Source organism: Colossoma macropomum, unplaced genomic scaffold, assembly GCF_904425465.1.
Source record: "Colossoma macropomum unplaced genomic scaffold, Colossoma_macropomum, whole genome shotgun sequence".
In the NCBI taxonomy this organism is placed as follows: domain Eukaryota; kingdom Metazoa; phylum Chordata; class Actinopteri; order Characiformes; family Serrasalmidae; genus Colossoma; species Colossoma macropomum.
In genome coordinates this window covers 42504737-42520309 of record NW_023494802.1, presented here as the reverse complement: position 1 = coordinate 42520309, position 15573 = coordinate 42504737, and the positions used below count along the sequence as shown (strand labels likewise).

Below are 15573 nucleotides of genomic sequence, written 5' to 3'. Positions count from 1 at the left end.
TGAACTGATCCAGTGCTCCTACTGAATACTTTACTGGTTTAATATTTTACACACTCTGCTCTAATAAAATAAAAACAGTGCTCTTTTGAGCACTTCATGGTCGTTTGCCATGGGATTAATGGTAAAATGTGCTGGTGGCTGAGTAGAAGACTAATGTGAACAGTTTTCAGGTGTTAGTAAAGTTGGCAGACACAAGTGAGCTGGTCTTGAAGATGTCGATTGTATTTGAACTCTTCTACTCAGGCACAGGTTTAAAAACAGGCAGAAGTGCAACATCTCTCTGCATCATCATGCACTGGATTCAGTCCTGAGTGAATTATCCAATCAGAATCACAGCCTCTGCTGCTTCTTTTCATTATTGGCCAGAACCAAGAAATATTAAACTCTTGTCAGATGCACAACACTGAGTTTTGCCTTAAAGAAAGTGGTTTTTCGTGAATAATTCAAATAATAGAGCTATCAGGCTGGGTGGGCACCCAGTGAAGCCCACCCACAGCACCAGGTGAAGAGAGGTGAGTTCTCTCAGTGTTGAGAGTCTCCATTGCCTTCACTACAGAGGAAGTGACTAAAGACAAACGTACTTCATTAAATGTGAGTGAATTTGATGAGCGTTTCACAGCAACATTCACCATCAAACTCTCAGCCAGGCTTTCAGAAGACGCTTCCTGAAACAGCTGAAAGACCCTCTGTTCATAGATCATGAGAAGAACGGACACCATTCTCAGCAAGTCTGGGCTTGTGAGTCTGATAGAGCTACAACATGTTTAGCTTTATTATTAGACTGAGTTTCATTTTATACATTGTAAATATATTCTGATGTGATTTAGTTTTTTGAGTAGGTTTTCTGCCAAAATCTAAAAAATCTACTAAATCTATAAAATTTATTAGAAAACCTTCAGACCTCAAGTAATTATTGCTTTGTTAAAGATTAGCGCTTGTAATATTTGTTTTGCTTATATATGTTACTAATACATTAATGTAGTGTAAATGAACAAGACTGATTTAATTAATTATTTATTGTAAGATTGAGGCCTGTTTTCAACATGAATGAAGCAAATTCATTAATAATATGATGGTGGGAGGAACCCAGTTAGAGACGGCAGTTAATCAAACTCAGGATTCTCTGATTTATCTTGATTATGATCAGTTATAAATGCACACTGTGCTCATATTGTACAATCTAATCAGCTCATCTTAAAGCCTTTGCAGGTGAGTCAGTGCAGGTGTTGGAGAGACAGAGTGCAGTGCAGACAGTGTGTGTGTTTTATTGACAGTAGATTAATAACTTTATTTACTAAAGATGAATTTTGAAGATAAATTCAGTTGGAAATTATTTGCAACTGTTTTTCAACACTGAAAATACAGAAAGCGAACATACATATTTGGAACTGGACTGTTTATGTATTTGAAAAATGTGTAAAACTGATCAGGACTCGTGAAGCAGGTTCCACATAAACAGGGTTCCAGCTTCAGTAAACCAAACAAACTCAGCCGCAGTTAATCTACTTTAACAGCTTCCTCTGTTAGTCCAGATACTGTTAGTCCTCAGGCGAGTTCTCACTGCAGTAACTGTGTTTCTGTGTGATGTAACAGTATCACTGCACATGGGTTCAGTTTACATTCGATTACATTTATAATAGCCATTTCAGTATCTGCTAGATGATCACTGTCATGGATGTCTAATTGAATGAATGAATTGCTGACAGAAACACTCATAATTCCAGCAAAACTTTATATAAATTACATTAATGGTGAGATTCTTTCATTAATGATTTAGTTTATTACAAATAATTTTAAACACTTTTGCATCCTTTTTACGATGTAATCCCAAAGAGGACGAGACACTGTACAGACGAAGACTATAAAACGTATCAGATTTTACTGAGACAGCAGTGTGATATGAAAGTGGGTTCAAATATAAACCTTTTGAAACCTTCCTTAGTGACTTTTCAAAGCTAATTTAGCTGCTTTACTGAACGTAGCTGAGTTAACATTCGTCACAAATGATGGAAATACTCAGTATAATATAAAGTTCCTTCAGTTCTGATGACTTGGTGAGTGATTTCAGTGTTTGTTACCAGCTTGTACTGCATTTATGGGACATTTAGAGCAGGTTATCTGATACTCTCAGATTCACGCTTGACCAAAACAAGGAGTGAAGATTTGATCAGCTTCCTCTCACAGCGGTCAAAAGTTAAGAGCTCAGCCCTGATGTCAGCAGAGCGTATGGTCCTCAATCCTGAATGAACCCATCCTGGAGTCAGAGATGCAGCATTTTATCATGGTGATGTACAACAACAAAAAATGATCCACCGTCCTGAGACAGAAATAGATCAAACTAGTGTAAAGTCAGCGAGACAGTAAAAAAAATCCGCTTTGTGGGATCAGATTAGTAGATACAGTGGATTTTAAAGAGTGTAACGTGTTTTTGTTCTGTTCATTTGGTTTTCATTTCAAAATACAGTATTGAAAAACAAAAAAAAGGCGTCAATTCTCGTTTTTGGTTCTGTTATTGTCAGCGGAAAAAAATCAAGAAATAAGAATTCACTTACAGTTTCACAAAACTAATCACAAAATCAGACAACAATTTAACAGCAATGGAATAAGGGGTCGTATTTTACTGATTACCCAGAAATAAACGTGAAGAGAGCTCAGAAATCAGGCGGTGGCGGTTAAAATTATAAAGATGGGAAATATCGAGCATGAATGTTGAGAATATGAGGCTTAGTTCTGACATTTAGTGAGGCTGCATGACATTTTGTATTTGTAGATTTGACAAAAACACTGAACCAATATGGAGGAGAGACTCCATACAGGACTCCCACCATTTAACGGCAAAATGAAAGAGAAATGAACGTCTCGTTGCCCAATAATGAGGAGAAAAAAAACTCGTCAGAGGCGAAGTGTGTTACAGTGTGTTATTGCTTTAGAGGTGTGATAAGTGGGCTTTGCTGCCCCCCGTAAAAAGGGATTGTTGTAGTTTATTGTTGTTAATGTGTTGCTGTGTTACTCTACAGTGTGTGTGTGTGTGTGTGTGTGTGTTATTGTGTGTCGGGTGGGGGCAGGAGTGGTGCCAGGAATGTTCTGGTGCTTCAGGGGTGCTGAATCATGTGAGGGGGTGTTGTACTTATGGTTGCGACGGTGGCAATATGTTCACTGGGTCAGGGGAGAGCGGGGTCAGGTACACACTGAATTTAGGGTGGAGAAGATTCTGTATTAAGGCTGTTTTCACACCTTATTCATTTGCTAAAGTCCAGACCAGAGTTTCAGTTACTGTGATTTTGTATCTTTTTAATTTGACCCAGCTGGTTTCACACTGTAACCGATAGGTTCACTCTCACTTTTGCTGCCATCTGAGCTAGAAAAGTAAACAAAACATTTTACTTAAGTAAACAGAGCACATTACTTATTTCTGATTGGCTGGGCTCCATCAGTGAACCAGAACCAGACGTAGAGATGGAGGGAGGTTTAGTTTCATTTCTCTGACTGAACAAGCTACACGCAGACAGTGCACGTCTTTATTTTAATGTAATAAGTGTGATGATGTTTTATCGTGACTATGAGTGAGTGACAGATCTGGCAGAATCACAGCCCCTCCTGAGTCTCCTTCTTCACCAAGACACTGACGTGGGCACGCGGAGAGGAGTCGGAGTTCGGCACAGCACCGACAGAATACTTCGTACCGTGAACTTGAGCGCACCAGCTGCTGATCGGGGGAGCATGAAGCCCCCTCATTAGGTGGCAGGAGTGCAGTACTGGAGTCTCTATCTCATATCATTTCACTGTTTTACAGCTGTGCACGTCAAATATACAAACAACTATGGAACTATAAATTAAGCTGTTTCCACTGACAGTAACAGAAACCAAAACGAGAATTGACCCATTTGCCATTTTTCAATACTGGATTTTGAAGTGAAAATCAAATGAACAGAAGGTACACGGACCTTGTTACATCACACAAAACTGTCAAGGTTCACTGCACATGCTCTCAGCTTCCAGGGTGGATCCTGTTCCGCCCAGTGACAGCTGGATAGCTCAGCACCCCACCACGACCCAGAAGGATAAGCGGTTTAGATGATGGATGGATGGATGGAGTTTCCTGTTTGGTGGAATGAATTTTGTGAGGACAGTTTATCCTCCACAGCGCTGCCCCCCCCCCCCCATGGTGTCAGGCACAGTGGCTGCAGGTGCAGGTTAGCGGCCCCCGGTGTGGATGCAGTAAGTGCAGGGAATTCTCGGGGCATGGCTGTGCATCTGCCACGGTTTGCTGTATTTGATCGTAGTAATGGATAATTCACCGGCCGCTGGTGCAGGTCAGTGCTTAAACGGCCAGAATCCGTACACGTGCACGTTCTGCACAGCTTCCAGCGCTGAGTGATTAGCATAAATCCTGTTGATAGGCGCTGTGCCACCTCAGGCCACGCCCCCTTCCAGAACTCGATACAGTGTGCGCGGTAGGGGTGGCTTAAGAAACAGCAGGTGGCGCTCAGGCCACTTGCCTGCAGCAGGTTAATGGACTGTTTAGGCGAATGTGTAGGCGAAGGCAGCGATCATGAAGACGTGTTGGTGTAATCGCCCAGCCTTCTCTAAACGGCTTCGTTACGCATGAAGTTCGAAAACCTACGACACAAAGGAGAAACAGTTTGTCGTGGAGTTTAATCTTCATCTACCAGAAACAAAAACTAAGCTTAAAATGTGTTGTAGATGAGGCAGTGAATTACCTCTCTGTAATCTGGGCTCGGAGTGGATGTTCATCAGATCACATTGCACACCCACATCACTGTTATTGACTGGATCCCATGTAAATGTCTGCTCAGACACATTAGAATGAAAGAGTCATAGCATTAAGATGCACAATTAGAAATGTGATCAGCACAATGGCTACAAAATGGGAATCAAATTCTGTGACCTTTAACCCAAAAAAAATCAACAGCCAGCACAGGTTATCTATCAGTACAGGCAGAATTTAGGTATGGTCTTCATAAAAGCTCACTGTAGTGTGATCGTGTAGTGTCCCAATACTTTCTGTCCCATTTAGGGCATGACAGAAATGCTGCTATCAACAGGGACTTCAAAAGTGCAAGTGGATCCAGTTTCTGGTCCTGAAGCTTGTAAGAATTAGTAAGTACTTAACTGACCTATGATAAATGATCAACAAAGTAGGACCTGTAAGTGCACGCCTGCGCCACGGCTGCCAGCAGAGGGCAACAGTGGAGAGGCACCACAAGTTCAGGGAACTCATTCCCAGAAGCCTCAGGCTGGATTAAGGCCCAGACTGGCACACCTGTGGACTCCTCTACAGAAGCGTGGCAAACAGCAGCCTTGTCGCACCTTTGTAGAGGTGTGACCAGTATGGTACATGGTCCAGCGTGGGTATTAGACAAAAAGAAAAGAAAAACAAAAAAGAGAGAAAAATTCGCCCAAATACTTAAAAGCCATAAGAAGGCTCGGAAAAAGAAAAATGCTTCAAGACATACAACAGTTTGCCCCCTGAGAGGTTTCTTAAATTCTAGGTAATAATAGTGAGCAGCACCTTGTGATTAAGTAGGCGTGATGGTTCATAGTGAGAGAGAAGTTCACTCAGGTACTGAGGGGACGAGTCCGTTTAGAGGTTATAGGTCAGTAAGACGAATTTTATAATCAACGCGAATTTAACTAGGTAACCAGTTAACGTTGATAAAAACTGGCTGATATGGTCCGAACTTTCTGCTGTTCTTGTAAGGCAACCTCCGGGCTGCAGGTTCTGGGACCAGCTGAAGCTTGTTAAGGCTTTTGGAACTCCAGCCAGCAGGGCCATTACAGTAATTAGCCTGAAGTAATAATGACATGAACTAACTTTTCTGCATCCTAGCCATAGAGCAGAATCATTTCTCAATTAGCAATATGCGGAGATGCAGGAAGGCATGTTTAGTAATATTAGTTATATGGTGTCGCAAAAGGACGTCAGGTCTATAATGACAACAAGGCTTTTTACGATGAACCTGATGCATCTGGGAAACTATACGTTTACATGTAAATAGACCAGTTTGTTTCTGGCAGCTTTTGGACCAAGAAGTAGAACCTCTGTTTTATCCGAGTTTAGAAGGAGAAATTTACTCGACATCCAGTCCCTTTATGTCTTTTATACAGTCTTCAATCTGCCAGGTTTAATTTTATCCTCTGTGGTCACTTGATATATATATATAAAACTGCGTGCACAGCAAGCAGTGGAACATGTTGCCATGTATACGATAAATGGCGCCCAGTGGTAGCATATATAATGTGAATAATACAGGTCCTAAAACAGCAGCCTTGTGAACACCATACTTTACTTTTGCTAAGGACAGATGATTCACTGTTATATTACAAACTGATAGTGATCAGTGAGGTAGGACCCGGAACCAGGAAAGAGCTGTTCCTGTTACTCCCTACAAGGTTTTCTAGACTATCTAGTATCTAGAGTGGCGATCATGTCTAAATGCTGCACTTAAGATCAAGGAGGACTAACAGAGACACATTTCCTTAGGTCAGAGAATAATAAAGATGTTAACAATTTCACTATTACTGTTTCTCTGTACTATGATGTGCTAAAACCAGATTGAAATTTTTCGTGTATTGATTTTATGCAAATAGGAGCTTAATTGTTTTGCTACAACTTTGATCCAGGATCTTAGATATAAAGGGGAGATTCGGATGGCGTCGATAATTGATAGTATATAATTAGATACTGCTAGTTTGAGAGTTTTGGATATACCTAAGGCTAAGAGAAGGAGTTTATTATTGACAGATAGGCTTGGTTATTTCTGGCAAAATTTCTTTTGATTAAACCCTGTAGGTAATCGGATCTAACATACAAGTAGAAGATTTGCAGAGGAAACAACTTTAACTAGTAAAGTTTGGTGAAGTAAGGTAAGATTCTAGCCTCCTCTACAAGGATTACAATATTTCCAATATCTAGACTGGCATTATAAGCCAGCAGGTTTGTAGAGTTTAAACTGTGTTTCTGAATTTTTTGCAGATGTTTTTCCATTTATCACTAAAGAAGTTCATAAAATTGTTGATGCTATAGGGCTGATGGCATATGGGGTTCACTAAACTGATTTGTTTTTGGTTATTTTAGAAATTGTGCTAAATAATTATCTAGGATAATTCTTATTGTTTTCTATGAGAATGAGAGAGGAATTGAGCAGAGGCTTGAGCGTGCTGCAGTAAGTGCTCGTCTCCTATATGCTATAAGCATCCCTTCCAAGCGGACGGAACAGTCTAGCTTAGTCAGGGTCGCCATTTTCACTCAAAGTTTGTTGGCGGTCTGTTATAGCCCGAGTGTGGGCATTATCTCAGGGGGCGAGTTTTTATGCCTTACTATTTTACTTTTATGGAGCCCACACTATCTAGAGTAGATCAAAAAATGATCCTCTAAGAGCTTGGCATAATATCTAGCTCAGTAGGATTAGATGGGACAGATGACAGAGATGATAAAGCTACAGCTGTGGAGGGAAGTTATGTCCGCTTTACATGATAAACATGGTGATGAACGCACATTACCACTAAAAGTGAATTTCATTAGGTAACGATCTGAAGACTGCGGTGCTCTGGGGGAGAATGGCTTAATCTATGTTATACTAAAGGTCAGTATTAAGTCTAGAGTGTGGTGTGGCTAGTGTGGGGGCCCTTTATTGATTTGTGCGTGAAACCTATGGAGTCTATAATAGATAGAAATGCATTACTTAGTGCATCTTGGTTTATCAAAGTGGATATTAAAATCTCCAACAACTATTTTTTTTTTTCGAAAAAGTATTAAACTTGATAGAAATCAGAATCCTGTAAGAACTGAGAATTCGGCCTGGTGGCCTGTAAATTGTAACTTAGTGGGAAGGAATTCTTATTGTTCCTTGATCATGATATTAAGAAAAAGAACTTCAAAGGAGAGAATGTATAAGCCTAAATTTCGGCTCACGCCTCTAAAAGTCTTAGTATGGATGGTTTGCCTATTACCTCATACCCAGCCGCTAAACGAGGCTAGTGTTGCATAGCTGTAGATGTCTCGGGGGCTTCATTTAAATAAAGTGTGATTCATTGTCTAATCCATATTTCTGTGAGGCACAGAGCATCAAAACGTGATTGGTAATAAATAAATAAAGGACATTACAAAGATAGACAAAGTTAGAGAAGAATTTTATGTGAAATAAGAACCGTTCCCACATCCATTACATAGTTTGGTGCTGATAATAACAGTTATTTCATTTCAAAACAGAAAAGTTAGAGACTCTCAGTATTTAATTCCGTGTGGACAGTGCTTTAGTAACCATCTAAAAATAGGACTTTACAGTATTATTTTTGTATTCCCAGTTTGATAGATTATTTTTAACGGCCGTGAGAGCCTACAGAAAAGGCAGTGGCCCAAACTCCGAGTGAGGATGAGACTGGCGGAGGATGGCGCATGAATCCTGAAACACCGCCGAAGGGATGTGACGTGAAACAGTGAACTCATGTTCTCTCTCCCCACTGTCCTCACCGGGGCTTCGTCTTCTGCCGGCTCTCGCGGCCGTGATCAGGGCCTGGGGGACGGGCGCATGCCTACTCACTTATTTATTGTGGTAAGGATATTAATACCCCAGTGTTGGTGACGGGTTTTACTCAATGTCTTGTTATAATGATGAGATTTACAGATGGTGGATTTTTACTGATGAATATTTTTAAGTGGAGAGGGGTTTTACATCAAGAATGGAGTTTACCTGATGACAAAAATCTGCTCACTGTCGATTCTCTTCCACAGCCACTGTTGAGTAGATCCACCACTGCCCACCACAGCACAACGGCCCAGAGAGCGCCCCTTCCAGGGCATGTCCTACACACACACACACATGGACTGTTGAATAAACAGTTTAAGATGAAACACCTCCATTACCAGTATTATCCTGGATTGATATCCTTCGACTGAGAATTTTACATTATAAAACCATATACAAGAGATTAACAAGACAATAGCAGTTTCTTAAAATTGATCCAGAGTAAAGTCTTCAGAAACAGGACGTGTTATCTCTCTGGTCTTGGGAGAGACATGTGCAGCAGATTTTGGAATCAACTGTAACTTATACTACACTACTGAGGAAGCTTATTCTGGGTTTATATGCTAGAATGAAGGGCAGTTGAAACTCAGTGTTTATGAGATGGTAAAAGGAGTTCTGGTGTACTTTCCTTACTTGCATTAAAGAGCACAGTTAAGCACAAGGTCATTATTAACGGCTGTATTCAGCAACATCCCACTCGTACAGAAAGCCAAGCTGACCTAACACTCAAGCTCACGACTCTGCACTCTCTCGATTACACCTTTCAACCGACCAGATCTCTGTTATGACACCACGAGCCTTGCCTTTATAATAGATCCTCATTCAAGGGGGGAAAAATAAACCCAGAGAAATAAACCAGAGATCCAAATCAACCCCATTCCATAAAAGTGGAAATGCTGCAGAATGTAAATAAAAATAGAATGCCATGATGCTCATGTAAATTCTTACATTAAATTGAAAATAGTACCATAAACAACATATCAAATGTTGAAAACGAAATTGTTTTTTGAAAAAATGTCCATTTTGAATTTAATGCCAACAGCACGTTCCAAAAAAGTGAGACGGGGCCGTGTACCACTGTGGTTTCATCACCTCCTCTTTTACAGCACTCTGTAAGCGTTGGGAAACTGAGGAGATACTGTGTTAGTTACAGTTCAGGGTTCCTTTGTCTTATTTTTTATTTCATAATCACACCAAATGTTCAATGGTTGACAGTTCTGGACTACAGCTGGTCAGTTTAGCACCTGGACTCTTTAATATGGAGCCATGCTGTGTAAATACATGTTAGAATGTGGGTTTACATGGTATGCCTGAAATAATCAAGCGGCTTCCCTGCAAAAAGACGTCATCTGGATGGCAGCATATGTTGCCAAAAATGTATATATAATTCAGCATATTAATGGGTTTTTCCCTTCACAGATCGTGCATGTCACCATACATGTGTCTAATGCCCCCCTTATACCATCAAGAATACGGCTTTTGAATTAGTGGCACTGATAACAAACTGAGTGGTCTTTAGCCAGAGGAACAGTGTCCATGATTTCAAAAGAATTTTCAAATGTATTGATTCGTCAGACCACAGGGACACTTTCCACTCCCCTCAGTCCATTTTAAATGGGCTCCCAGCCCAGAGAAAGGTATTTGGCAGGCGTTTCTGGACATGTTTATGCTCAGTTTATTCTTTGGTTTCAGGTTTTAACTCTCATTTGTGGAGCAGGATGAAACTGTTGTTTCAGACAGTGCGTTTTCAGAAGTGTTGCTGAGCCCATGCAGTGATTTTTCCACTACAGAATCATCTGTTGTTTATAATGCAGTGCTGCCTGAGGACCCAAAGATAACAGCCAGCAAATACTGGTTTTTGCCTCGTACCGTACATACAGAGATGTCCTCCAGTCTTTTAATGTTATTTTGCTACCATAGATGATGAAAAGTTCTTGGCTTTTTATGTGAGAACGTTATTCTGAATGTTGCACTATTGATTGTACCGTCTTTTACAGAGTGGTGAACCCCTCTCATCTTACTTCTGAAGACTCCGCCTCTATGAGATGACTCTTTTTATACGCGATATTGTTATCGGCCTGTGCCAGTTAAACGCCAGGTGTTTTTTTGTTTGTTTCCAGTCATTACTCCAACTTTCCAGCCTTTTGTTGGCCCCATCCCAGCTTTTTGGAACATGTTGTTGGCAGTCAAATTCAAAATTCAAATTTTTCCACAAAAAACAAAAAAATTCGGTTTCAAAAATTGTCATTGTTTTTTTTTGTGCTATTTCAATGAAATATCTATGGGTTAAATGATTTGCCCAATATTGCATTCATTTTGTTTTATTACATTTTGCACAACATCCCAACTTTTTTTTTTTGAAATGGGTTGTATCTGGAAAAATTAACATCGTCTCTTGAATACACTACAATATAGATTTTCAGCATATTATAAATCTGGATCTAAAACAGACAAAGATTTTCACACAACAGCATAGAAATGCTTGTAAAAGGTTTTTTTAAATGGTAAAGTTTGTCACTCTGGACAATCAGCAGGACAGAGTCACCCAGGGCATAAAACATACTCAGTTGTTAACGTCAGAGTTCATCTGAATCATCATGAGATTATGATTAAGAGGACCTGATTAACAGTGACAATCAGTCCCCATCATCTCTGATTACAGATCACAGAGGTGACATACACTGATAGAAACCCAAACAGTAACCTGGAACTCACAATGATACACAGCTACTAGAGGACATGAGATGACGTCAGTGCCTGCCTGATCAAACACACCTCTGGTCATCAGCGGTGAAGCTGTAGACTGAGAGTACGCTGACGCTGAGCCGTACCGAGGCAGACTTCCTGTACACATCAGGTCGAGTTTGTATTTTGGCGTTTGGTCTGGTTTCATAGGACCCGCTCTGATTAACTGAGGTTCTTCTGGGTCAGGAACAGAGAATCCGGACGCATTACAGCAGGAACTCAACCCGCACTCTACAAGAGAGAGAGAGAGCGAGAGAGAGACACAGACACAGACAGAGAGAGAGTGATAGAGAGATATTGGGTCATTCCTAGACTGAAGCTCTGATTTTTTTAAGGGTTTGTCTTGTAAAAGTTGATCGAGTGGAGAAATTTCATATGAACTAAACATCCGGACTAAATCAGTTATAGGTTAAGTTGACTCATTTCCGATGTAACTTGTGTCCACTGAGTGAAATATGAATGATTAGGAACACTAAATGGTCAGCCGTTACTTCTTGTTTCGATACTGTTTCAGAATGTCTCCGTACCATGTACTGCAGGCCTCAGGCTAAGATGTGCTGCGTGATGACACATATGACTGTCCATGTTTCATCGCTTCTGACTGCAGGAAAGCTCAAATATTTCACTGAATTTAACACTCCACTTACTACAAGAGCAGCTTAGAGTACAATAAATAAAAAGTTCTTTTCCACCAAAACATTGAGAAAAACAGAGTTTTGAGGATCATGGACTGTGTGCTCTCACTTGCAGCTCGCATCACGTTCATACGGCAGATTTTCAATTTTGTGACTGATCTTCTACATATTTACATCTGAGAACTTTTTCAGAAATTTCAGTAACGTTAGGGCGTTAGTTTGGAAACACAGTTAAAGAGTTCAGTTACTAAGTTTCATTTACACTGCCAGCTCACACAGCCGACACTGTAAAAATGTTTGTAGAAAGTACGGTAAAAACTATCAAATAGCAACAGTAAAAGACTATAAAATCCAAACAGTATTTCACTGTAAAAGATACATTGAATTACCAAATCAGAAACCGTAAATAACTTTAATTTTTATTCTGTACTGTGTAGAAAATACACAATTCAAACCTGTGAAAATACAATTTTTTTGTAAAATTACATGGAAAAATACCATAATGTAATAAGCAAGTAATTACCCTTAAAATTAATGCTGTAATTTTGTTCAATTACAGCATTTGTTGTTACATTACAATATAAAACCTCACTATCAGCAAATCATACCATCATTCTACAGAAAACAAGATGTTGAACTATGGTATATGTTGTTAAATAAGTTTATTTCAAGGGAAAAAATATATTTAAATATATATAATTAATTTACTGTCATTTTATGCAATGTTCTTGTAAATCTGACACGTAATGTGTGCTACATGCATGGAAAACTAAAAACAATAGAAAAGAATGCATTTTTCTTGGAGAAAGTTCAATCGAATACCTGTGCAGCAAGCTAGCAGTCATTTGTGGTAGCAGTGTTGATTAGGTGGTGTAAGGTTGTTTTAGATGGTCTGCTAGGGTATTTTAAGTGGTTGCTATGATTGTGGTAAGATGGATACTAGGTGGTTAACAAAAACTAAAAAAAATCTAAGTCTGCTAAGTTAGGCAAATAAAAAAACAGCTGGTCCCCCAAGATGTTCATATGATTTAATCACTCATCAGCCTTTACCGTGTCAGGCCGTCTCACTGCCAGGCAGATGCCCGAACTATTAACGTCAATGAAACGTTTTACGGATGCGCGCTCAAGTACTTAGGGCGGGGCAGCTGTTGGTGGGTGAAATCAGTAGCGTATCTGATTCCTCTATTAAAACGGTCGCTACATAACGGAAGGAGAAAATAAAAAACTAACATATCGGCTACAGACTATGCTATTCGGCTGCTAGAGTGGCACGGCCACATCATAATCGGCCCGGGCACGGAGAACTGGAGAGGCTCTGTGAAATGTGTCGGTGAAAAAATACAGGATTTTCCACCTGTATTAGGAGAGCAGATCAAACCCTATTGAGGTCCGAGCCGTCACCACAACGTTCACCGCAGAGGCTCGGCGGAAACAGTGCACCTAGAGCTGCTTCTGAGAACCTCGGAAGGATTCCAAACATGTTTGGTGAGTAGATTACTGCTTCGTCAATAAACAATAACTTAGTTTTCCCCCCCCCAATCGGATATTATTCAAACCTCAATCATAGATTTGTAAAATGCTCAACTTCCATATGTCAACACAGAAATAAGAACCACTACTAACAGTAAGTAGCTAGCCATCATATAAAATGTTGGTAAGTCTCTATTTAGATGATTGCTCTCTCAAGAAATCTGGGCATGTAAGTGGGACGGGGTTGTCGGATTTATTGGTGTAATGTAAAACCGGTGTGTTACACTTAGTAGAGTTGTAGCTAGTCTATTAGTGGCCTAGCATAGGCTATGTACGCGCGGAGCTTAGGCTAAGTAATATCTCTGCTGGTCGCGGGAACGGTTCACTCGGCTTGACCTGTGCTGACCAATGATGAATGGGCGAATGTGAGACAAAGGGACGACGTCGAGTGACTCTGGTGTTGTAGTGACAGAGAGAAGCAGGAAAATAGCTGGATACTACGCTCTGTGATGTGGGGGGGCTGTTAGCTTGGTTGGGCCACACACCACAGAGCAGATTTGATGTTCTCTCACAGAGTTTGGAGAATAAAACAGCATCATCTCCCTACCTTTTTCCGAGTAAACAACTGCCCACCTGCTGGAAGGACACAGATGGATGATTGTCTGTCGAGCTCTCCTGCTATCGCTTAATACCAGTTGCCCCAAGCCCAGTCCACCCGCAACTTGCCCAGCTACTGCCACTTGACTGGAACAAGCTGCACACTCCACTCTGCACTGAAGTTTCATGGACTTCCTAACACTACTATACTACGATTAATGTTAGTAGTATAATAATTTTGTAGGTAGTTTATGACCAGAGGAGGAGTGTCCCCCCATGTGGAGCCTTGGTTCCTTCCCCAGGTTCTTCCCTCAGCTTGAGGGAGTTTTCCTGGCTTGATCACTGGATGATTACAATTTCATGTTGAAATGTTGAAATGATCACTCACCGGAAACCGGACTTGCGTTCAATAACGCCGATCCTTGTTTGCTAACACTGGAAGAGGCGCCACTCATCTGGGCACCGCCGGACACCGCACCCGTCTGAAGACGCAGGGGAAAAAAAAAGAGCAAAGAGAGCCGGCGTGCTCGTCCAGACTCAGACGACGTGCCCATCGGCCGTCTCTCCACCATATTTAATGCTCACGTGGCAGTCCTTAGGAAAACAAGTTGTGTGAGCTTCATGCACGGGTCGCTTCCAGCGAGAGATCCGGGACTGCTAGCGTTATCTGCCTCACAGAAACGTGCGTTATCGATGAGTCCCTGATAATGCCATCGAACCCGCTGGGTTCTCTCTGCACCGCGCCGATAGAACCAAGCAGCCTCTCCGGGAAAAGCAAAGGAGGAGGTGTATGTTTTCTGATCAATAACGCTTGGTGTGATCGGAGGAATGTACATTTCATCGAGTCTTTCCTGCTCGCCGGATTTGGAACTTTCTCATCGTTCTTTGTTTTGCGGCCGCGTGGCTGCCCGTGAGATAGTGGGACTCTGTCTGGCCGCGGTGTACATCCCCCCGCAGGCGGACTCGGACCTCGCGATCGGGAGGAAGCACACTAGGCTTATCAGACAAGCAGATGAACGCGCGCGGAGGCTGCACTTAATTGTTGCGGGGGACTTAATTGGAATAACCTGCAAACCTACTGTCAGACATTATTCAAGCACGTAAACATGTTTCACTCGAAAGACAGGATTTTAGACCATGTTTACTCCAGCATTCCGGAACTGTTACAAATACCTCCCACCGGACCCCGTTTCGGCAAATCAGATCACTCCTCCATCCTGCTCCTGCCCACCTATAGGCAGAAGCTCTGAAACGTGGGGCCGGTCATACAGGGAAGGTGCGCCGCCTGGTCTGACCAATCAGACGCTACTGCGCAGGATTGTTTTGATCATGTGGGACTGGGAAATGTTCCGGATTCGTCGGGCAGCGTGGATGATGTACGCAGACCAGTCACCGCCTTCATACGCAAGTGTGTGGATGACGTTAGTGTCCTGCAGACAAGTCGCGTTTACCCCAATCAGAAGCCTGGCTGAACTGTGGGTTCGCTTCGCCCTCAGCGCACGCAGCGCTGCATTCAGAGCGGGAAATACGGAGGAGTACAAGCAATCCAACTACGCTCTCCGTAAAATCCATCAGAG

The 15573-nt window shown here is 41.5% G+C and overlaps 1 protein-coding gene across 1 annotated transcript in view; it reads right to left on the bottom strand.

Moving 5' to 3' along the window:
- LOC118822949 (NACHT, LRR and PYD domains-containing protein 12-like) overlaps positions 1-14568 on the bottom strand; it is a 27588-nt gene extending 13020 nt beyond the window's left edge. The window contains exons 1-3 of the mRNA XM_036592274.1: positions 14385-14568; positions 11254-11525; positions 8715-8827 (exon numbers count right to left, since the gene is read on the bottom strand). Of these exons, the coding sequence (XP_036448167.1) occupies positions 8715-8827; positions 11254-11525; positions 14385-14568 (569 nt within the window). The remainder of the gene's footprint in view (positions 1-8714; positions 8828-11253; positions 11526-14384) is intronic.
- Between the last annotated feature and the right edge of the window lie 1005 nt (positions 14569-15573).